The sequence below is a fragment of the Doryrhamphus excisus genome, linkage group LG14 (assembly GCF_037039965.1).
Source record: "Doryrhamphus excisus strain RoL-2023G ecotype Guam linkage group LG14, RoL_Dexc_Guam_v1.1, whole genome shotgun sequence".
Classification (NCBI taxonomy): domain Eukaryota; kingdom Metazoa; phylum Chordata; class Actinopteri; order Syngnathiformes; family Syngnathidae; genus Doryrhamphus; species Doryrhamphus excisus.
In genome coordinates this window covers 3,204,146-3,228,304 of record NC_136370.1, presented here as the reverse complement: position 1 = coordinate 3,228,304, position 24,159 = coordinate 3,204,146, and the positions used below count along the sequence as shown (strand labels likewise).

The following is a 24,159-nucleotide window of genomic DNA, read 5'->3' as shown; positions in this document are numbered from 1 at the left end:
TACTCCGGTTTCCTCCCACATTCCAAAAACATGCTAGGTTAATTAGCCACTCCAAATTGTCCATAGGTATGAATGTGAGTGTGAATGGTTGTTTGTCTATATGTGCCCTGTGATTGGCTGGCCACCAGTCCAGGGTGTACCCCACCTCTCGCCTGAACACAGCTGGGATAGGCTCCAGCACCCCTGCGACCCTCTTGAGGATAAGCGGTAAAAAATGAATGAATGAATGAAGCAAAGGTAATGAATTCCGAAGACGTTGACGTAGTATTCTGCAATGGTCACTAGGTGGCGTCAGTAGTGTTACCGTGATGTTTGTTGAGACACACAAGTACCAGACTTAATCACCCCAACAACAGACTTTTATTGCAGGCTGGAATGAACAGTAACCCACGCCAAGCTAAAACTCGACTTTCAACCCCTGACATCACTTCCTGTCCACGAGTGTTATTTATGTCTGGCTCATTTTCTATGATTATGTCTCCCACATAGGATAATATGCGTGTGTTATTTCATGTCTGGGGGGCTCCAATAATGTTAAAAAGGGCATTTAGACGGTCATAAACAGGCTTTATGCTTTAACTATAGAAATATTCCATTCATGAAAGAGACTTGTACTTCACTCGAAATTCACTTTCACTGACCCAATACTTTTGTTCTGATAGTCTATGTCCTCAATGCTTGACTGTTTTCCTGCCTCGGGTGGCGATGTCCCACTCTGGTCATTTTTATGTCTTGTGTGTAGTTTCTGGACTCTTTAGTTTTCCTGTGGGTTCACGACACAAAACGATGTCGGACGGCCGCTCTGATAATTATTCCAAGATTTGGGCGGCCATGTTGAGTGCGGTCATGTAGATCAAAGGCGCACATGAAGGAATCAGAAACACACAGGAGACGTTCTAACACCAAATCGCCGTATGACGCGTGCGTAGAGATGGGGTATTGCGTCATGTTCTTGCTGAAACTGATGTTATTCATGACGAGCTGCTTTTTTTCAACGTTCTGATCTTCATCCACAAGCCTCGTCTCCAGTTCCTGGCTGCGTCCATCCTGATGGACGTATTTAATTCACCAACAGAAAAAGCCCAGCTAGAATATTAGCTTAGCATCAGGCACACAAAGGATAGTAAGAAGGCTGGAGCAGATGTTGGTCTGCTAGCATAAATACCATAAATAAAAAGCAGAACGTGAGCTTGGAGGGTTCAGACTAGAAAAGAAGGAACGGAGCCAAGGCTAGAAGAGAATATGCAAGCAATTAGCAGGAAAAAAACTCACTTTTGGTCCCTCCTCTTCCTCGTCTTGTCAGGGAACAGCAGTTTCTGCTGTCAAATCCTGCCTCTGTCTTCACTACTGCATGTTCTGTACTGCAAATTGTACTCTCGGAAATGTTTTCTTATCAATGTCTCTATTTTTATGTAGCGGCATGCCAATACGGTCTTTTTGGCATCATGTCAACGCAAAGCTAAATAATCAGATCCAATATCAGGTCCATAATGTTGTCTTTTTCTATTGGCCCTGAGCAGCCAGTACAAATCCAATGAATGAATTATTAATGTGATACGGTAATCCCTCCTTAAGATGTGAGACGTGAAATAGTGACGCAGCGAAATTCCAAGCGTGTCGTAGCGAGGGACAACTGTATATTATTAAATATGATGCTTTGATATGATGCTTTCTCACCTATAACACGAAGTTAAGATGTTTTTTTTGGATAGTTTAGCATATTTTGACCTAAACTGGATGGTTTTTAGCATCTTTAATGTACCAAATACTCCCAATTTGGGGGGAAACATATTTGGACACCCTTGTTGTCCATGTCCACGCATGATGTAAATAGAAATCATCTGTTCCAGGGGCAGGCTGCACGGTGGTGGGGTGGTTAGCGCGCAGACCTCACAGCAAGGAGACCAGGTTTCCTCCCACATTCCAAAAACATGCTAGGCTAATTGGCCACTCCAAATTGTCCATAGGTATGAATGTGAGTGTGAATGAAAATGAATGAATGAATGTTCCAGGGTCAAACCGTACGGCAGAATATTAGGGTCACATTAATATTTTGAGAATAAAATCGGAAATTTACGAGAAAACAATATGAGATATTATAATATTATGAGAATAAAGTTGTACATTTGCGAGAATAAAGATAGAACGTTAGAGGAATAAAGTCATACATTTATGAGAAAAACATTGGAATGTTGCAAGAATAAAGTTGCAAATTTATGAACAAAAAATCATATGATTTTGAGAAGTTTCCGAGAAAATACTTGTAATATTATGAGAATAAAGTGGTGAATTTACGAGAATAAAATTACAGGAATAAAGTCAAAGGTCAAATAATTGCTGTGTCAGGCTATGTTTGTATCATAAAGTTTCCATTTTTTCGTTTTGTTGATTTTATTGTTGGAATATTACGAATTTTTTTCACATCAATATCCGACTTTAAACTTGTAAATTTACGACTATATTGTATAACTTTTCAAATCAGGTGTGAACATTTGTACAAGTGTTAACATGAAAAGAAATGGATGCATGCAGGCAGAGCATCAGACAGCTAAATAAATGATGCTGATTATGAAGGTAGCTGCCAATACAATGGCAACACAACAAAGGAGGACAATGGACACAAATAGACGTGACAGACTCTGTAAAAAAGGAGGTGACAAAGAAGAAGGAAAAGAGAAAAAAGGGGCACAGGGATTCAAACCTGCGTCACACAAAAACTGAGCGCCCGCCACCCCCGACAGCCCCCTCCAAGGCATTATCCAGCTCAGTGTAGCATCAATCCCTGTCAGGTGTAAGGATTAGCGTGCAGCTTTGCAAGCCGTCGGCTTGATGCCAGCCATGGCTGGTGTGAGACCGCCTTCCTTGGTGGTTTGTGGTTCAGAAAGACTTTCTTTACGATATGCTTTTAGGAATTTTAGGTTTTCCGTCACAGATCTTTGTTTGGTTTATATATTTTTCCAAAATTTAGTAAAAATAGCAAGTCGGGTCTCCAGTTTTATGACATCAGTGCAAATGCAACAGTAAATGCTGCAAATTCCAGAAACACACACAAACCTTTCTCTCGGCATCCCGGTCAGGTTTTTAAAGACATGTCATTCTGCACTTTTTTTAGCTGTGCATTAATTTTAAATTTTTATTAAATTTATTTTTTTTAATTTTTATTAAATTTAAATGTTTTTAATTTTTATTAAATTTAAAATGTTTCATTCTTATTTAAAAAAAAATCTTTAAAATTATAAAAATGTCAAATTCTAAATAAAAATGTCATGCACAGTTAAAAAAAGGAATGAAAAATACTACCTGAGTATATCTAAAATACCTACTGAGACTGATGCCCCCGCAACCCGGACCCGGATAAGCGGAGGAAAATGGATGGATTTTTTATGTTATTATTTTATTTTTTATTTTAAAATTATTAAAATTTAAATTAAAATTTAAAATTATTTATTTTTATTTTTATTTTTATTTTTATTTTTATTTTTATTTTTATTTTTATTTTTATTTTTATTTTTATTTTTATTTTTATTTTTATTTTTATTTTTATTTTTATTTTTATTTTTATTTTTATTTTTATTTTTATTTTTATTTTTATTTATAAAAATTAGTATTGTTGATGTAAATGCCTGTGAATTTGGAGCGGCCGGACCGGAGCAAGAAGAACCACAAAAAAGAAGAAGAAGAGAAACTGAGGGGGTGGGGGGGGGGGGGGTGAGACAGTAGAGCGAGTGAGACAACAACAGCAGCATTTTCGGATTCCCCCGTTCCAATGTTTGGATGTTGCAGTGTAAACAACAGGAGGGCGTGGCCACACCGCACTCTTCAAGTCAGAACCATGTGCTTCAATACGCCGTTTAATCACAAGGATGCTTCACCGCAACAAAAGTTCCCTCTCTGTTCCTCTCCCTCCCCTCCCCGTGAGTCATAGCGCTTCAAGGTTGTTTGGATAAAAACATTCATCAAATAATCCGGTCTTCACCTCGTGTGCTCGCCGGCGGCTTTGGTGAAGTAAAAATATTGGCGATGTTTGTCTATATGTGCCCTGTGATTGGCTGGCCACCAGTCCAGGGTGTCCCCGCCTCTCGCCTGAAGACAGCTGGGATAGGCTCCAGCACCCACCACAACCCTCGTGAGGATAAGCGGTAGAAAATGAATGAATGAACAAGTTGAAGTTCAAGTTCAAAAACACTTTATTTATCCCCGAGGGGCAATTTAAAGTGAAAGTGAAAGAAGAGAAAGAAACACTCATGGAAGTCTGTATCACGTGATGTTGATGTTTACGTTTTACTACCCATGGACTATTCTGTTGATTGTAGACAAGAGATTGGAATATTCCTTTCCATGTATACCATTGTTTTTGGAAAAGTCATTCGGAAAGATTCCATTTGGAAAGAGGAAAAACTCCTCATGTAAACGGGGCTCATGTTGACTTTGGACTAGACTTTTGTGTACTAGAGTACTAAGTTGTCCTTGAATCTCTTCAGTCTTCATTTCAGCAAGACAGTTTGGAAATTTTAGGCTTCCAATTGACTTCCGGTATCTGGAGGTGTCCCAGTACTTTTGTCCATTTTTCTGTTGTTTCCTCCAGTTGACGTAGTACAGTAATACAGTAGTACAGTAGTACAGTACAGTACACAAGGCCCATTTGCAGCATCATTACAGGTTGACTTTATGGCGTCGCTGGTAGCCACTGCAGCCTTTTTCCCTCCAGTCTTCATTCCTGCTTCGGTGCCAATCGGAGCGTTCTTCTCGGACTTCCTGGTGTGCCGTCCCTAGAGGACAACATTTGACTGTGTGTCACCGTACCTCTTGGGACACATGTTTTTATGTGCGCAAACGTGCATCATACCCCCCCTCCCGAACCCCCAGTGCATGCGTGGTGTATGGCGTTAACACGCCCTCACACGCCTGTATCAAAATGATGTTCTGGAAGGTCGGGAGGAATTCCCTCCCCACACGGGATTCCACAATGACGGGTGCCAAGAATGCCCGCAGGCACAATTAGTCACCAAAGGCTGGTCCTACCCTGGTAGGGACACCCTAATAAACTCCTTACCTTGGTCGTAACGGGATTTGTCTTCCCGCAGGGTGGAGGCCAGGACGGGGGGTGGGGTGTCCTGGTATGTAGCCCCCTGGAGATGCACATAATATGAATGAATGTCGTAGATGTGGAAAAAAATCCAAAAACCAAATAAGGAACAAGAAGCGGGATATAACTTTCCCACTTTTGGACAGATTTAGTAGAGATACTCAATAGTTTTAGGCCACCATTAAATGTACACAAGTACACACAATCTACACTGCAAAACCACTGCTCAAGCTCTGCAAGCATTCTGTCCAGTGGACAGTCATCCATTATATCATAATCATTATTATATTATTCATTAGCCTATTATTATTACTATCATCATTATTCTTCAGATTATTACTACTACTACTACTACTAGTATTAGCCTGCTTATTGGCTTGCTTATTAGCCTGCTTTTGCCCTATTAAATGAAATTTATCAGAGATTTTTAGTAAAAACAAAAAATTATAAAAAATAAAAAAATTTATAAAATAAAGGTTTGAAAAAAGATGTTTTTTTGAAAAAAAAAAGGGCGGGCTGAATTCCCCCTAAAATAGGCCTAATGACACCACTGAATCTGAGTTTGCAATGGTTGTCTAATAATATAATAAATATTATTATATTATTAATTATTATTATTAATTAGCCTATTATTATTACTATCATCATTATTCTTCTTCTGATTATTATTACTACTAGTAGTAGTAGGCTAGTATTAGCCTGCTTATTGGCTTGCTTATTAAGCCTGCTTTTGCCCTATTATATGAAATTTGTCAGAGATTTTTTTGTAAAAACTTTTGTAAAAAAGGGGGGGGGGCTGAAATAGGCCTAATGATTGCCACTGAATCTGAGTTTATAACGGTTGTCTAATAATATAATTATTATTATATTATCTTCTTCTGATTATTACTACTACTGGTAGTAGTAGGCTAGTATTAGCCTGCTTATTGGCTTGCTTATTAGCCTGGTTTTGCCCTATTATATAAAATTTGTCATAGATTTTTTTTGTAAAAAAAAAAAACAATAAAAAATATCAAATCATATAGGGGGCTTAAGAACATTTTAGGGGGTCTGAAGCCCCCCCCAAAATAAAAAATAGGCCTAATGACGCGAGAAATGTTGAGGTACTCAACATTTGTTGTATGCATTCGGGAACTTCTGGCATACTCAAAAATGGCATACTGCCAGTGTAGACACACTGCATACTCAAAGAGTTAGTATGAGAAGTAGGTAGAATAGGTAGTACATAGGTAGTAAGTATGCGGTTTCGAACGCAGGCTATGAAACATCTTGTGCTTTAGCGTTAACCTTATTAAAACATACGACCACAGCAGTTCTCCCACATCGTTTGAATGAAAGCAGCTAATATAAAATATAAATATAATATATATAATATATAGAGTCATAGTTAGCAGGTCCTAAGTTGATGATTTCTTGTAAGAATGTTTGCAACCAAAGTCTTCACATGTGACAAGGATGGGGGGGGGGGGTAATTGCTGCAAACAGGGAAATGGTTTCGTAAGTCTCAGACTATAGTTAGTCGTCATCAGAGACATTTGGCTCCCTTTTTAAGAAGGAAATGTTCTGGTGTGGTTCCAGCTTGAAAAAAAATGGACACATGAGCAGCTTAATGCTTAATGAAGCCCCCCCCCCCCTTTTTGTATCGAATAACCTTCATCGCGTCTCGGCTGCACCGCGGCCTCGTCTGAGTGTGACAAACGCTCCTCGCCAGATTATTCCCTAATTCCAAATTGAGCTGCGCTGTTTTCTGACAAGGCTCCGACCTCTCCAACCCCGTCCCCATTACCGCCCCATGAAAACGTCAGCGAATGCAACACGTCATTAACACGTTACATTCCACATTAAACCTACCGATGGAGAAGAAACATCTCTACAAATATATAACAGCATCAAATTAAAAGCCCAAAATGAACACAGACGGGCGTGTAGTTTGTTTTCCACAGAGATGATTATCACGTCATTGTTTGCTGTGGGTGACAGCCAGTGTGCTAGCATCAATTGACTTGACACCCAACAAAATAGGAACACTAGCGCTCAACACGGACGTGTCATCAAAGATTCATTCACACACAACATCAGCTTTTGGGAACAACGATGAATGAGAAAGATATTTGTAATCGGACACATTTCTGTGGAATTCTTACTTTGTCTCGGAGCACACAACTATGGTGCGTTCGAGGAACACTAGGAAACACAGAGCTACGGAGTCATGCCAGTGAGCTAGGGAATAATGATGTCCTGTTCCGGTTTCTATTTTGTTAGTATGCCTTGCAAGGACGCGTTGAGATAAAAATACGTTACGAGTACAGTTGGATTCCTGCTGTGTATTACCTCACCCAATGCGTTTTTATGAACCTGTATCATCGTATTTTTTGTATGCAAGATGCAAAAGGAGGTGATGATGCAACTCCCCACTAATGGATTTCACTTCAGAGCAATTTTAAGCCAGAAAAACGGCCACAAGGTGGCAGAAGTGCATGACAGGAAGTGAGTGTAGCGTGCGGAAGATTCCGTATCGTAGGGGAGAATGAAAGATCAGTCAAAATGGGGGTCGTCTTTTGAAAGATGGCTGGGAACTAATGAGTTAACGACACGACAAGATGCGCTCTACACTGTACGCTAACTGGAAAATGTATGGTAACCAAGGGAAATTATTTGTACTTAAACCGAAAAACACTGTAATAGGAGCGCATGCTAACTGAGGTTAAAGTGTAAAGTGAAACGGTCACTTGTGTCTTGGACTGAAATGTCATTTGTCTGCAATGACTTTCTTTACAACGGCAGATCTAAGTCGATTTTTCTTTGCGCCTCAGCCGAGACACTCCACAACCCGGCAAATCCCAAGTGGAAAGGAATTAAAATGTAAATGGTGCAATCATTCATTAGGCTGCGTAATATTCCGGCATTAAGCCGTGATGAATGACTATTGTGTGCAGTGAAGACACGGATTTGCAAAGTAGACCAGGATGTTGATGGACTTTATTGTCTCATATCGGGGACGGGGGACATTAAAATACAACACTCAAGTTTTAAACTTGTGCTAAGTGAGATGGAGCTTTTTTTTTTTTAACCCGGATATAAATATGCATCAATTAGAGTCAGGAAAATAGCACATCAATAACATCACACTGTAACAAATGTTGCTGTTAAATTACAGTACTGTGATCGACAACAACAGTATATTACTGTAAAAGTATCACAGTACTGTGCTGTAGAGAATATAAACTATAAATTTTACAGTTCCTACATTATTCTCAATTAACAACATACTGCTGTAAAATTACACTGTTACAATTTGCCTGTTAAATTACAGAGAATTTTTACATATTATTTACATATAAATCACACAAATGTTTATTTAAACGGGCAGTGTCGACCTGAATACTGTTACTGTAAAATACAATAAGAATAATCAAAAAAACTAAAAACCGTTATATGTTCCAGATAAACAAAGTAAATAAATTCTTCAAATGCATGGAAGAGACCTAAAGACATGAAAACATGTCAGTAATTGTTTACAGTGCAGTGTAACTGGACTTCTAGCTAGCAGTTGGATGCTACTGCTAGCTATTGAGTTGGTGCAAAGTTATTATTTAATAATATGCTTGTTTTTGCGTTTGTGTGTTATCATAATTCGGGATGTCCGATGTTGGCTTTTTTACTAAAAACCGATATTGTCCAATTCTCACTTTTTGATACCGATAACACCGATACCGATATGTGTCACGGCTCGCTAATAACCCCTGGGCCACAATTTGGACACCCCTGCTATACACCTTCCCATAGAGGGGCTCTCAAAATCCTGGCCAAGGTTCATAGATGCAACCTTTAAACTTTTTAAGATGCGTAACAAAGCCTGCAACTCGCTCTGGGGGGGCGGGGGGGTCAGAGGCGGTATCACATCCATGAGTAAGGAGGGTGGTTTGAGTGCGTGCAGGAGGCGTAGCGAACCAAGTGAGGGAAATGATAGATTTTTCTCCCATTTGGTACGCACAGACAGACTGTCGGAACATCATTAAAAAGTTGCTTGTGCAGCCTCTGTTATGATGCATTTGTTGCCATTTCAGTGCATAGCGCCCCCTTGCAGGTCACCTTAATGACTCCTTGTTGTCTTGTCTCCTGCAGAGGCGCCTCCCTCTGGCATGTCCAAGAATGGATACTTCTTTCAAGAAATGGGTGAGTTAGTTACCACGAGGTCTGCAATATGCCAGCTTTGAATGCCGTCCAACATGCACACTGAAACATGCTGCTGTGTGGGCTGTGGTTGGACTGCCGGAGCCACCGGCTGCTTCCTCACCTTCCAATTTGTCAGCCATACTGCAGTCAGGACAGCAGGGGTGCTTATTTTCTTACTAAAAACACGACCCGACCAGGCCTCACTGAGGGCCAAATCACTACAAATACACAGAAGCCCTGTGAGTTCCGGAATTGGTGAATGACTGTTAAACACGGAATCTTGCGGAATTGACATAATGTGAATGAAATGCAGACTGCATGGCGGTCGAGTGGTTTGCGCACAGTGTTTTGGTAATGTGATGTACAGTCAGGTCTATGTACCACTTCCACACAAAATAGGAGGAGAAGTTATGTTCACCCTATTACACATTGGACATGGTATGGCTGGCTACATGCAGTGTGTTGGTAATGTGATGTGCAGTCAGGTCTATGTACCACTTCCACACAGAATAGGAGGATAACTTATTTTCAACCTATTACACATTGGACATGCCATGGCTGGCTACATGCAGTGTGTTGGTAATACGATGTACAGTCAGGTCTACGTACCACTTCCACACAAAATAGGAGAAGTTATTTTCAACCTATTACATTGGACATGCTATGGCTGGCTACATGCAGTGTTTTGGTAATGTGATGTACAGTCAGGTCTATGTACCACTTCCACACAGAATAGGAAGATAACGTATTTTCAACCTATTACACATTGGACATGCCATGGCTGGCTACATGCGGTGTGTTGGTAATACGATGTACAGTCAGGTTTACGTACCACTTCCACACAAAATAGGAGGAAAACCTATTTTCAACCTACTACACATTGGACATGCTATGGCTGGCTACATGCAGTGTGTTGGTAATGTGATGTAATGTCATGTCTCCACTATGTGTTGTGTCGTTACTGATGCCCAGCAGCCAGAATAACGTGATAGAGCGAGGGAGTGATGTACTGAGGGCCGACTGTAATTTGGTGGGTTTATGTAGCATCTTATTCTGTGTTCCCTGATGTCCTTAGCACACTAAATGTTCAGTGATTTCACAGGTGACAAAGCCTTGGTGGAGGTAATGTATCTTACACGTTGCATCAAATGATGGCGTAGAGGAAGTAACGTTGAGCGTGATTTTCTCCGCTCTTGTTCCTCTTTAGCATCCCCCTCATTAGCAAGAAGCAAGGCGCACGCTGGCTCGTTAAAAACGCGTCAGACCAGATTCCTCAGCAGCTTTGACTTTGTCAGCAGCATTTCACCGCTTCACACACAGCCGCTCACCGTTGACGTGGTTTGAAAGTCAAACAGCGGGTGAGGTTGAATTCAAATGTTCAGAGGTCGGAGGTGACGCCAGCGTAGAGTAACAAGTCAAAGCGGCCTCATAGCGTCCTCGCTAGAAGGTCCACCGATGAAGATGTAGATGAAGATGTGTTCTCGGAGAGCGACCGCCTTGTCAGTGAGGATGTGACAACTCAGTCTTCAGTCATTTTGGGAATGTAAGACTTGTTGTCTTTTATTCAGGATCCTGCCAGTCTTTTTCAAGACCGCTTTTTTTGGAAACGTGACATGTTTTTCATTCCAGTAGGGGTCTGTGTTGTCTTATATTGGGCTCAATGTGAATACAGGCCAACCCTGAATGTATGACTTGTTGTCTTATATTCAGGATCCTGCCAGTCTTTTTCGAGACTAACTAATTTTCTTATATTGGCCTCAATATGAATGCAAGTCAACCCTGAATGTAAGACTTGTTGTCTTATATTCAGGATCCTGACAGTCTTTTTCAAGACCGCTTTTTTTGGAAACGTGACATGTTTTTCATTCCAGTTGGGGTCTGTGTTGTCTTATATTGGGCTCAATGTGAATACAGGCCAACCTACTAAGACTTGTTGTCTTATATTCAGGATCATGTTAGTCATTTTCAAGACCAAGTTTTGGAAACAAGACCTATTTTTAGTTCCAGTATTCAGGATCCTGCTAGTCTTTTTCAAGAACTTTTTTGGGGGGGAAACGAGACACATTTTTCATTCCAGTAGGGGTCTGTGTTGTCTTATATTGGGCTCCAGATGAATATAAGCCAACCCTGACTGTAAGACTTCTTGTCTTATATTCAAGATCCTGCCAGTCATTTTCAAGACCATTTTTTAGAAACGATACCTATTTTATTTCCACTAGAGATCTGTGTTGTCTTATATTGGGCTCAATATGAATATAGGCCAACCCCGAATGTGAGGTTGAATTCAAATGTTCAGAGGTCGGAGGTGACGCCAGCGTAGAGTAACAAGTCAAAGCGGCCTCATAGCATCCTTGCTAGAAGGTCCACTGATAAAGACGTTGATGAAGATGTGTTCTCGGAGAGCGACCGCCATGTCAATGAGGATGTGACAGCTCATGCTAACATCTATCTGCAGCAGTAAAGCTAAGACACACTTTGAGGTGCAGCAGGTGACGCCGTGTCCTTGTGTCCTCAGAGCAGAGGGAGGTGGAGCAGGACGAGGACCACGAGGGGCCCGAGGAGGGGCAGGACTCTCCCATTGCATGCGAGGATGACATCCACCTGTACGACAACCAGATCAGCCCGGGACCAGGTCAGTTCTAAACCTGGACTTTTCAGATGCAGGTCAATATCATCTCATATCAATATCGGTTTGGGACATATCGAGTTTTTACAGAATGAAATGTGTAGCCATTGGGCCTTGGTGGAGGTCAGCGCAATTTGTGCTGGTTTTTCCAAGTCCTTTGACTGACAGTCGTATTGTTTGAACATCAGTCAGGACTATTTCCAGCGGCGGATGTTACACAGTTACGTTTAATGTGTTATGTGGGTCACGCTCTAAATAAAGAATCTTTGGAGCCGTCAAGTTGGCAAACAAACTGAAAATAGAACTAGAAAAAGCAGCTAAATGATCGACACAGCCCCGCCCACTCCAGAAGATGAGCCTCTTCCAGTCTGTCAGCCGTCAGAGAACTTTTCTAATAATTCCTCGTGGCGTTCCCTGGCTGCGTAACTATGGCGACCAGATGTCAGGCGCTGACTGGAATGACGGCTCCTCGGCTGCAGGTGCTCAAGATTTTGACCCGGTCGACGGGAAGGCAGCCTCCCAGTGCCCCTTCTGGAAGAGCAACGGGCTACCGTTTCCATGGCAACAGTCTCAGGTGTACTTTGGTAAGGGGTTGGGGGTCGGAGAAAGACAACCTGTTAGCTTTGAATTTGACAGGGGAGCGAAAATCTCTGGATGACACCAAATGTCACAACTTTTGGAGAAGCTAACACACGTTGAGATGCTAACTCATGTAGAGGTGCTAACACGCTTGATGCTGTTAGCTTACAGAAGGTTGGCAACACAATTGCACAGACGCAAACTAACTGAGCAACGACATATAAATGTGTCTTTGGGCGCGAGCGGTCAGGTTGAAAAAAAACGTACACAATAAATACATCTTTGGTAGCAAATGAGTTACCTTAATAATCTTAATTGTGGATGCTAACACATTTACAGTTGCTATAATGGAAGCGAGAATACAACACGAATAAATATTGTTAGCAAAACAGGCCGAAAAGGAGCATGATGTCGAGCGGTTAGATGCGTTCATACAGTGGATGCAGAATAACGATAGAAATGGTCGATGCAAGGCTAACCATCATGACAATGACTTCATGTGACAAGTTATTATTTACTGACTTTGCTGCTGGATAAGAAGCGAAATAAGCATTTGCATCTGCATCATCTCGCCAACATCTGCCGGTTATAATGAACGCATCCCCGTCACGCGTTGCATGTTTGCATGTCAGGATGACGCAGTGGTCTGCCCGCTTCTCCAGGATGATATTCCATCTCGACCTTTACGACGTCGCGCCTGCTGGATGTTTAACTGCAGCACACTAACGATACCTTGGTTAACGCCTCCCAGCGTGTTCAAGATTGATGCCCTTGCACGTAGCTTGTCATGCCGCACGCCGCCGAGGCTTTTTAGGATGTGTCGTTAAATCCCAGGAGGGAAATATTATTTAGTGATCATTACCACTTTATGGAGTCCAGATTTATGTTTCTCAAAGGTCGTCACACAGTAAATTTCACTTTACAACAAAGTGCACTTTCTATTCATTTTGGACTGGATTTAGTGTCCTGATCAACAACGTTCAGGAATATTCCTGGTCTTCCTTGTCTTTGAGGGATTGTTGTTTTGTGTCAAAGCAAGAACGCCATTTCAGCTTCAGCTTTGATAGTTGAAAAATGGTAATAGTTTGAAAAATGGTTTAACAACATAACAAGTAAATAATAATCAAATAAAAGCAGAACTGTATTAGGTTCATATTTATTTCCTCATCATTTTCAAGAATGTTTTTTGTTCCAGTTGGTGTCTGGGCTGACTTAATGCAGGACAACACCGAATGTAAGACTTGTCTTATATTCAGGATCCTGCCAGTCATTTTCAAGATCCGTTTTTGAAAACAATACCTATTTTTAGTTCCACTAGGGGTCTGTGTTGTCTTACATTGGGCTCAATATGAATGCAGGCCAACCCCAAATGTAAGACTTGTTGTCTTATATTCAGGATCCTGCCAGTTTTATTTGGAAACACGACATGTTTTTCATTCCAGTAGGGGTCTCTGTTGTCTTATATTGGGCTCAATGTGAATACAGGCCAACCTCGAATGTATGACTTGATGTCTTATATTCAGGATCATGTTAGTCATTTTCAAGACCAAGTTTTGGAAACAAGACCTATTTTTGATTCCAGTATTCAGGATCCTGCCAGTCTTTTTCAAGACCTTTTTTGGGGGAAACAAGACATGTTTTTCATTCCAGTAGGGGTCTGTGTTGTCTTATATTGGCCTCCAGATGAATATAAGCCAACCCTGACTCTAAGACTTCTTGTCTTATATTCAGGATCCTGCCAGTCATTTTCAAGACCAGTTTTTGGAAACGATACCTATTTTTAGTTCCACTAGAGGTCTGTGTTGTCTTATATTGGGCTCAATGTGAATACAGGCCAACCTACTAAGACTTGTTGTCTTATATTCAGGATCATGTTAGTCATTTTCAAGACCAAGTTTTGGAAACAAGACCTATTTTTGGTTCCAGTATACAGGATCCTGCCAGTCTTTTTCAAGACCTTTTTTTTTGGGAAACAAGACATGTTTTTCATTCCAGTAGGGGTCTGTGTTGTCTTATATTGGCCTCCAGATGAATTTAAGCCAACCCTGACTGTAAGACTTGTTGTCTTATATTCAGGATCCTGTTAGTCATTTTCAAGACCAGTTTTTGGAAACGATACCTATTTTTAGTTCCACTAGAGGTCTGTGTTGTCTTATATTGGGCTCAATATGAATATAGGCCAACCCCGAATGTAAGACTTGTTGTCTTATATTCAGGATCCTGCCAGTCTTTGTCAAGATCGTTTTTTTGGAAACACGACAAGTTTTTTCATTCCAGTAGGAGTCTGTGTTGTCTTATATTGGGATCCAGGTGAATATAAGCCAACCCTGACTGTAAGACTTGTTGTCTTATATTCAGGATCCTGTTAGTCATTTTCAAGACCAGTATTTGGAAACAAGACCTATTTTTAGTTCCAGTAGGGGTCTGTGTTGTCTTATATCAGTAGTCTTCTACTGTATTTACACTTGTGGCCCTGTGATTTCTCATGGCCACAGTACGAGCACCTTCCTCCCTGCAGACCACATTGATAGGATGATGTCTCCTGTTGGCTGAGAAGGGGGGGGGGCGTAGCTGTGATTGATTCCCTGACAGGCGGAGGAGGAAAGCCCGTGCTAAGCTAATAACGTCCTCCCCACGGTAAACGGCGGTAAGGGAAGATTACGTAACCGAGATGCCGACCATGAAAGGTTCTTCCCACTTTTTATCGCCGCTCGGCTCTCTGAGACGGGTGGATTAAAAGTCTTATCTGTGCTCTGTGAGGCGCTCCTCTCCTCGTCTTCTCTTTTTAGAAGGAAAGATTTTCTCCTGACTGCGTGATTTTTCCCAACTTGGCAATGTGGGCCATCCACGATATTCTACATCTACGTTATTATTATTATTATTATCCATAATATTATTATCCATATGGACCTGAAAGCCTCAGAGATACTTGATGGAGCTGAGGTCATGTTAAAAGTGTCATTACGTCTCATTTTAATAAAACGCTACATTATGCTTTTGTAGACACACATATAAATAAACATCCAGCTATATTAGCCATGTGCTATTTTCTCATATCATTGTTGTGACATGAAATACGTATTTAGTACACAGAAAGATGTTACACACACAAAAAAACGTCACAAAAGTCATGCTGTTATTGCCATCGTCATCCTTCTCTTTAAAAGATCAGACGTCTTGTTGAATGAACTTGGAACAAGGAACCTGGCCCTGCAAGGCACACTGGGATTGGACCTTCATGGACCACTTTCCAAGTTTCTAATTACCCAATGTGCCACCCTGGAGGTCAGGGGAACCGGGTTAGAGAGCATGTGGAGCCACCGGCAGTGCCCAGCAAGGTGCACTGTGGTCGGACACACTCTACAAGCGCCCTGGTGTGCTGCCCCGGAGGTCCGCCCCGGAGGTCCGCCCCGGAGGTCCGCCCCGGAGGTCCGCCCCGGAGGTCCGCCCCGGAGGTCCGCCCCGGAGGTCCGCCCCGGAGGTCCGCCCCGGAGGTCCGCCCCGGAGGTCCGCCCCGGAGGTCCGCCCCGGAGGTCCGCCCCGGAGGTCTGCCCCGGAGGTCCGCCCCGGAGGTCCGTAGAAACAGGTTATCGGGTGGGTGGAGGTGATGATGTCATCTTGACTATTTGTCCACTTCCTTGATGTCTTTAATTTGTGCTTTGGCTTCCTCCGGTCCTCCGTTTTACCAAGTGACCCGAAATTTGACATCGGAACGCAGAACCCCTTTGATTGCAGAAAGTTGATCACCTGTTGCACATCATTTGCGGTATAATGCGATCCATATCGTCGCTGTGCTTCTTTCGGACATCCACTTTCCCTTCCAGCCCATCAATCTGTTCACAAGTTGATAAGTTATGATTCTTCAAATACTGAACGCTGTTTTGTTCAGTATTGCATGTCCTTTATTTATGTTGTTGTAACTAGTTGAGTACCTGGTTCCTGGCTCCGGTTTTCCGTTTTCCGTATTTGCTTCTATTATTAGGAAGTATCGAGTGTAAATTTGATGTAATAATTGCATATTTATTTTCCTTTTTCACAGAAAGCGATGACTCAGGCTGCGTGCTGCTCAACACATCCAGGAAGGTAAGCCTCAAACTTCATTAATAAGAAGTCATGTCAATCTTTTAACGACCTCTTGGCGGCTTTTGGAACGCCGACGCCTGTTTAGCCGTGACACAAACTGCTCGTTAGTGGCGAGGTAAAGCACTCATGAGCTTCGTGTGCAACCATGTGCACGCAGCCAGGCCCTTAAAAACGGTTATGAGAAACACAACTTGACACAGGTTTGTCAACGCAGGACCGAGACACGCTGCTGTCACTGTCAATAGGTTCTGGTCCTGTGCTCCATGTTGGAGGACTTTTGCTGATCCAATTACTACAATTCAGCATCTACATCGCCTTTTGGAGGGCTTGAGGCGGTGGAAGAGGGGGGGTGAAGGTCCGATTGCTTAAAACACAGAAATCACTATAAAACACATGCAACAGGAAACCACTGCAAAGTAAAACTACTGAAATCATGCTAACAGGACCGAAACAGTAGGACCGAAAACAAATCTAAGCGAAGTGAAGCGTTCATTCATTCATTCATTTTCTACCGCTTATCCTCACGAGGGTCGCAGGGGTGCTGGAGCCTATCCCAGCTGTCTTTGGGCGAGAGGTGGGGTACACCCTGGACTGGTGGCCAGCCAATCACAGGGCACATATAGACAAACAACCATTCACACTCACATTCATACCTATGGACAATTTGGAGTGGCCAATTAACCTAGCATGTTTTTGGAATGTGGGAGGAAACCAGAGTACCCGCAGAAAACATGCAAACTCCACACGGAGATGGCCGAGGATGGGATTGATCTCAGGTCTCCTAGCTGTGAGGTCTGCATGCTAACCACCCTACTACCGTGCAGCCTGGCCCTAGAACAGATGATTTCTATTTACATCATACGTGGACATGGAAAACAAATATGTTCCCCCCAAAATTGGGAATATTTGGTACATTAAAGATGCTAAAAGCCACCCAGTTTAGGTCAAAATATGCTAAACTATTCGAACAAAACATCTTAACTTTGTGTTATAGGTGAGAAAGCCCTGGCGTGCAGCCCCGTGAAGTATTCAATTAAAGCTAAACAAACATAATATAACAGTGAGCGTGTGTTCGAGGGGTGGACAGTAAATAAGAAATCAGAGTTTCCATGTTTCTGTGCACATATGCGGTACACACCTAACTGCCGAGGTGAGTTATGACGTGAAGACGTTACTAATTACACCAAATGAAAGAAAGAATCCAAAAATAGCTGCCCCCCAGGGTCTCCAGTCGCAAACAAGACAATCCAAAGCTTCCTCAGACGAGATTGTTTGATGTTTTAGAACGAGCAGCAGGGCTTCCACTCATCTTTGGAATTTTTGTCAATGCAGCGATCGATGCGGGGGTGGGGGTGGGGGGTGGTGGGGTTACCGTCTGGGCTCTTAATCGAGCCATGCTCATCTTTTTGTCCATTCATGTGTCCCTTGAAGCATTCTGAGAACGTGTTTTTGAATTTGGGCTTTTTTAGGAGGTCTACAGCTGTCATGAAAACATCATCTTAAAGAATGGGGGGAGGGGGGATTGAAGCGCTGAGGAAAAGTCAAGGTCACCTTGAGCAGAGTGGTGCGGAGAAAAGAGAGGCAGGACTGATTAGACAGGTCCAGAAATGAAATGGTGACGTCATGAAGACAGATGTTGTAGCTCTTGGTCAATGATCAATGAGCGCGAGAATGGGAATTCATCATCTTGGGAAGATCTTGGGCTGCTTCCAACCCATTTTGGGGAAGACCCTTTTCTGTTGTCCGACCAAAGCAAGGTCCATAAAGTCCAATATCTTGTCGAAAGTCTTCCGTGCATCATGGAAGCCGCCATGTCCAGGCATGAGGACTAATAGCAACCTTGCCTTTCTATAGTATGTGAAGTTGATGAACTTCGAGGAGGAGATCCGTGCTCACCGTGACCTGGATGGCTTCCTGGCCAGGGCGAGCATCCTGTTGGATGAGACGGCGGCGTCCCTGGACGACGTCTTAAAGAGGATGCTGCACCACATGGGTCAGGACAGCAACGCCCCTGAGCCCAGCTGCAACTTCGAGGAGGTGATGAGTTTGCTTTTCACCGACGCGGGCGCTCAGGAAGTCAACGGTGAGTGAGGACACAGAAGAATCTTCAGCTCACATCTACAACTTTAACCATCTGAAACTTAACTTCAGATAACTATAACGCTCTGCAACTTAAATATCTACAACGATGTACAAATCTGTAACCATACAGCTACGTCTGACCATCTCAAACTATCTATCCCTGTCTGCTAGTATATGCAACCTTTCAAAACTATCTACAGTACAACCACCATCTGCAACGGCTGTATATAGTGCTATCTACACATATCGGCAACTATCTACAACTGCAACTATCGACACCTATCTGAAACTACAGTATCTGCAACTTCATACAACAATTTGAGAACGTCTACGCATTTTACAATCTTCTGCAACAATCTCCAACTACTGCATCTACAACAATATGAAACTATCAGAAACAACTGTATCTAATCAAACTACCGTTCAACAACTATCAACAACTTCTGTATCCAAACAATCTGCAATGATCTACAACTGCCGTATGTGCATCAACCTGAATCTGCAATCATCTGCTACTACTGTATTTACAACACTCTGAAACGACCGATAACTATCTACAACTACTGTATTTACAACAAGCGGAAACTATCTGCAACTACATGTATCTACAACAAATTAAACTGAGCAATCAGAAACTATCTGCAGCTATCTACAGTATGATTACTGTGTCTACAACAATCTAAAACTATCTGGACGATCTATGACTGTCGTATTATTACTGTGTCTACAACAATCTAAAACTATCTGGACGATCTACGACTGTCGTATTATTACTGTGTCTACAACAATCTAAAACTATGTGGACGATATACGACTGTCGTATGATTACTGTGTCGAGAACAATCTGAAACTACCTGGATGATCTACAACTGTCGTATGATTACTGTGTCTACAACAATCTAAACCTATCTGGACGATCTACGACTGTCGTATTATTACTGTGTCTACAACAATCTAAAACTATCTGGACAATCTACGACTGTCGTATTATTACTGTGTCTACAACAATCTAAAACTATCTGGACGATCTATGACTGTCGGATGATTACTTTGTCGAGAACAATGTAAACCTATCTGGACGTTCTACGACTATCGTATTATTACTGTGTCTAGAACAATCTAAAACTATCTGGACGATATACGACTGTCGTATGATTACTGTGTCTACAACAATCTAAAACTGTCTGGACGATCTATGACTATCGTATGCTATCTGCAGCTGTCTATGATGATTGTATCTCCAACAATCTGAAACTTTCTGCAGCTATCTGCGGCTACTTTATCTAATCTGCAACAATCTAAAACGTACGCCGACCATATTGGCAACAATCTGAAACTACCTGCAACAATACCCCAACTATCGTATTGACAACAATCGTTGCGACCAACGTATCTACAGCGATCGACAACGATCTACAACTACGGTATCTCCACAACCTGAAAGTATTCTCCACTATCTACACGTGCCTGGAACTACTTACAACTATCTACGACTATCTACTTACAACTATCTACGACCTGCAACTATCATGTGTTGAGCGTAGCGTTGCATCACAACACTATTGATTTTGAATGACAGTGTGTATTGGAGACACAGACACCTCTATAATGTCACCATTTTCAAGTCCGTCTTTGTGTTCCATCTTGTTGACAAGAAGCAGATTTGACTGTTCAGTTAGCAATCTGCGCCGTTGTCGATGATGTGACGGCCACCTGTCATGTCAAGGCGTGCTTGCTGTCTCATGGCGTAGACACCTGGGCGAGGTGATAATTGACTGGTGTCATTGATCGCTCACTTAGCTCCTCAAAGCGCCGTCGACTGCCACCTCTTGACCGCTCGCCTGCCGAAAACATCCCCCTCCTGCCTCCTCATGTGCTCAACTATGGCTGCTGCTTGCCATCCATTTGCTAACAGATACTTTCTATGTGGGATTTTGTAGTCAGAGAAAGAGCAAACATCCTCAAGGCTATATTTGATGTGCTCATCTGGTTCCGTTTACAAAAACTGTTTACAAATTAATGACATTTTAGCCAAAAGGAGACAAAAAGACACACCACTTGTTTAGGTAGATTTCTTAACAGGAAGATGACTGATGTGCCTTTTTATTATTTCAATTCATCTTCCAATGAAAGAGTGCTAAACTACACACGATTCATTAGAAGCACTTTATGATGTTAGTGTCAACTAGCCAGCACTGCACCATTCTGTAGGTGGGGGCTCGGATTATTTTCTGGCCTCTTGCTTCTTTGGCTCCCTCTGGTGGACAGAGGCAGCTGAATGAATCAGGTTTGAAATGCTCAGAAATTATTTGCTGGGATGTTTTTTTTAAATATTAAACTCATATTTGTACTTGTATATTTCTTAGCTACCTTTTTAGAGTTTAGTTGCCGTGTGATGAATTTAGCACTCTTTGTAAGATCACTTACACTTACAAGCAGACTGCTTTGCTGAGTAATGACCTCCGGCGATTTCCAATGGCTTGGCAAGCTGATTGTGAGTATTTTCATAGCTCATGAATAAAGAGCTACCCTGTACTCTCACAGTCTCGTGCGGGCCATGATGTGGACTTATGCCGCTTGCAGTCCAGTGTGGCTTATTTAATGTTTTAATGTTATTTATACGCATGAATGTTAAGCAAGGAAAGAAATAAGGAGTTATTTTCACCAGCGTACCCTCCATTAGACCACTTGCTTTTCATGCAAAAACGCTACATGAGCACATCCCAACTGTTAGCCATTGAAGGTCAGTGCAAGATTTACAAGGTAACAATGAGATGAGATTTGCCTCTAAATTAAACAAGCCTCTGCAAGGGCTGGTGCTTCACCGCCTAGCCTGAAGTTCTGGTAGTTTTTTATGGCCGAGCGATCGCTCGAGGAGACGAGGAGAACGGGAATAACCTCTTTCTCCTTGCCGCTGCTTACTCCTCACAAGCCAGCCAGGCTAGGCAGGGAATGCGGGGAGACTTTCAATTCAGCCAAATGTTGAGCGTCTTTCCCTCCGAGGAAACATCTTAGCAGCGGCGCAGCAATGGCCGACGAGAAGGAGGAGATAATTAACGCCGAGGATGATGTAAGACTTTGTCAGTTATGCGTGCAAACACATGAGATTCACATTTAGAGCAACTGAAACTGCCAAGAATTGAAAACCCAGACTTGATTGCCCTCTCAGTTTTGCTAGTTAGCCGCTGGAAAAATCACTACAATGCCGGATTTATCAACTCCTGTTTAGAACGTACATTACATTACAATTATGGTCATTTACGGAGGCCAGGAAGGTCAAGTGGTTGTTGCAGGAAATGGTCAACTTCGTCTGATCTTCATCTCAGGCTCCTCCTTCCGATGTTTGTATAACATGGAAGTACTAACTAGTAGACAAAGCCAACAGAATTGACCATATTTTCTTTCCTGGTCATGTTGCTAAGCGGAATTCATGGGGCTGAATAGTAACTGCCCCACTGACCAATGAAATAGCTGCATCTGTCAGTCGCGCCCACAAGCTAGGATGTTTCAGGATATTTTTTTTACAAAGTCTAGTGAGTGTTTGGATTTTTTAAAAAGTTCCATGTATAGCTAGGCTAGCGTTACAAGCGTGGGTGCACCTCCATGTTCGTCTGTCGGCGCTAGCGGTGGTACACGGATCCACAGGGCGTTGGGTTGTCCTGCTAGCTCAGCACTCTGAGAAGCTGCTGTACATTTTATGTTTTACTAGTGTGTATTTCTAAATTATTACTTACTTGTGCGAGTGATTGATATGTGATATGTGTTTTTTTGTGGGATTAATGCCTTTTATTGGAGAGAAAAAGCCCAAGTGAGCGGGTTTTCCCACACTAAAAATATACTTTTTTTCCCCAAAATTTGGAGCCTCATAAATATGCGGGGATCTGTTGTGTGCCGGGTGTGAGCGTCCACCGCATGGACGTGTCATATCCTGTGCTAGGATTGAATCTTCTGAGGGCCAACCGAGCGTGATGCATCACAGCGGCGAGATAAAGCAAAGATCCAAGTGTGCCAGAGAACAGAGAAGATGAAAGCTCCCTGAGATAATTAGTCCTCCAACATGTACTGACGAGACACTCGTTTTTTTTTTTGGATGCCAGCTTCTTTTTCTGTTTTGTGTTTTAGTAATTTGGGATTGGTGCACATTGTAAACAACTCTAGTCAACACAATGGAGATTTACACAAAAGACTAAATGATGCTTGTCCTGGCTTGGTACATTCATAACTGCATGCAAAGAGGATGATGATGGCAACTGTGATTGACCACACAATGGCTTATTGTCATCAGAGCGACTCGTGTTGTTGATGACGAAATGTTCCTCATCTGTTCCGGTTCCTGTCGGCTCTCCGTGGAGGAGCGGAGCATCGTCATCCCCGGCTAGTTTGTTTTTCAGGCATTGTTTGGAAGTGAAAGCAGATAAAAACGTGGTTGTTTTGGTGACTCGCGTACACGCCAACAGCATTTATCAGATGGCAACTTCGGAAAATGGGACTGATTGACGCGGTGAAATGATACTTTGACTTAAAATACTGTCCGTGAAAACAACGCAAGATGTACATGGGACTTTCAAAAAGGCTGTGGGTTATGTTGCATTGTGCCTTCATCGATCAAATTTGAATAATTAGCCATGATGCATCAGCAGAAAAGCTAAACAAATATTTCGACTGAGATGGGGGAGGGGCCCATAGCAGCACTCGTGCTTTTATGTCAAAAGTCTCCAAAAGCCACTTGACTAGACTTGTAGCGAGCCTTCTAAATACGTATGTTTATTAACTTCATTAGAGCTCTGTGGACATGAAATAACAGCCCTATAGTCACCTTTAAACTTGTATTACCCAAAATAGTGGAGACAGTAACAGAAAATAAGCACCTTAGCATTGACAGCTGCAGCATTGGGAAAACTTTTTGACTTCCTCATTCAGTTCACAAAATTGTTCGGGGGCAGGCTCTATATTTGATACATGCGAATTGTTTTACGTTTATAATTCCAACAGTCCATCTGGAATTATTTATCCATAAAGGTGTCATACATTCTGTCCCTTATTTTCAGGAGAACAAACATCGGATCCCATCAAATAACGAAATATTTTTACAATAAGAGTATGTCAACACGACTCTGACTCCTTGAAAGTCATGTTGCCAGCTTGTATGTTAATAGTTTAAATACAACTGGCGGGCCGGATTCAAACGCTTAGGCCCCCGGGCCTTAGTTTGCCCACCCTTGTTCTAGAGGCTATTTTCTCATCTGTGGAACGTTAGTGAGAGCTCAAGAGTAGTGTACGTAGAATACCGTTAGACCGCTGATGCACGTCATGCACGTTATTAACCAGCAGCCAACACGTGCAGTGAACATTCAGAAAGGAGCTGCTGTAGGCCGCTCTCTCCAATGCTAACCTGCTGCTAGCTCGCTACAGTCCCAAACATTATTATTTCATGAATTCATTTTGGATAAAGCAAGATAGAGTGAACAGGTAGAGCCGCCATAAATAAATTAATCTATGGAAGACACAGCTTCCTGATTGGACGGCG

The 24,159-nt window shown here is 42.3% G+C and overlaps 1 protein-coding gene across 4 annotated transcripts in view; it reads left to right on the top strand.

The window, feature by feature from the left end:
• slc4a11 (solute carrier family 4 member 11) overlaps nt 1-24,159 on the top strand; it is a 61,636-nt gene that overhangs the window by 3,449 nt on the left and 34,028 nt on the right. For 3 of the 4 annotated variants that reach the window (XM_058077329.2, XM_058077324.2, XM_058077323.2), the window contains exons 2-5: nt 9,212-9,262; nt 11,778-11,894; nt 16,507-16,550; nt 18,405-18,633. In XM_058077329.2, coding sequence (XP_057933312.2) covers nt 9,212-9,262; nt 11,778-11,894; nt 16,507-16,550; nt 18,405-18,633 — 441 coding nt within the window. The remainder of the gene's footprint in view (nt 1-9,211; nt 9,263-11,777; nt 11,895-16,506; nt 16,551-18,404; nt 18,634-24,159) is intronic. The other variant, XM_058077330.2, reaches the window with a different exon arrangement.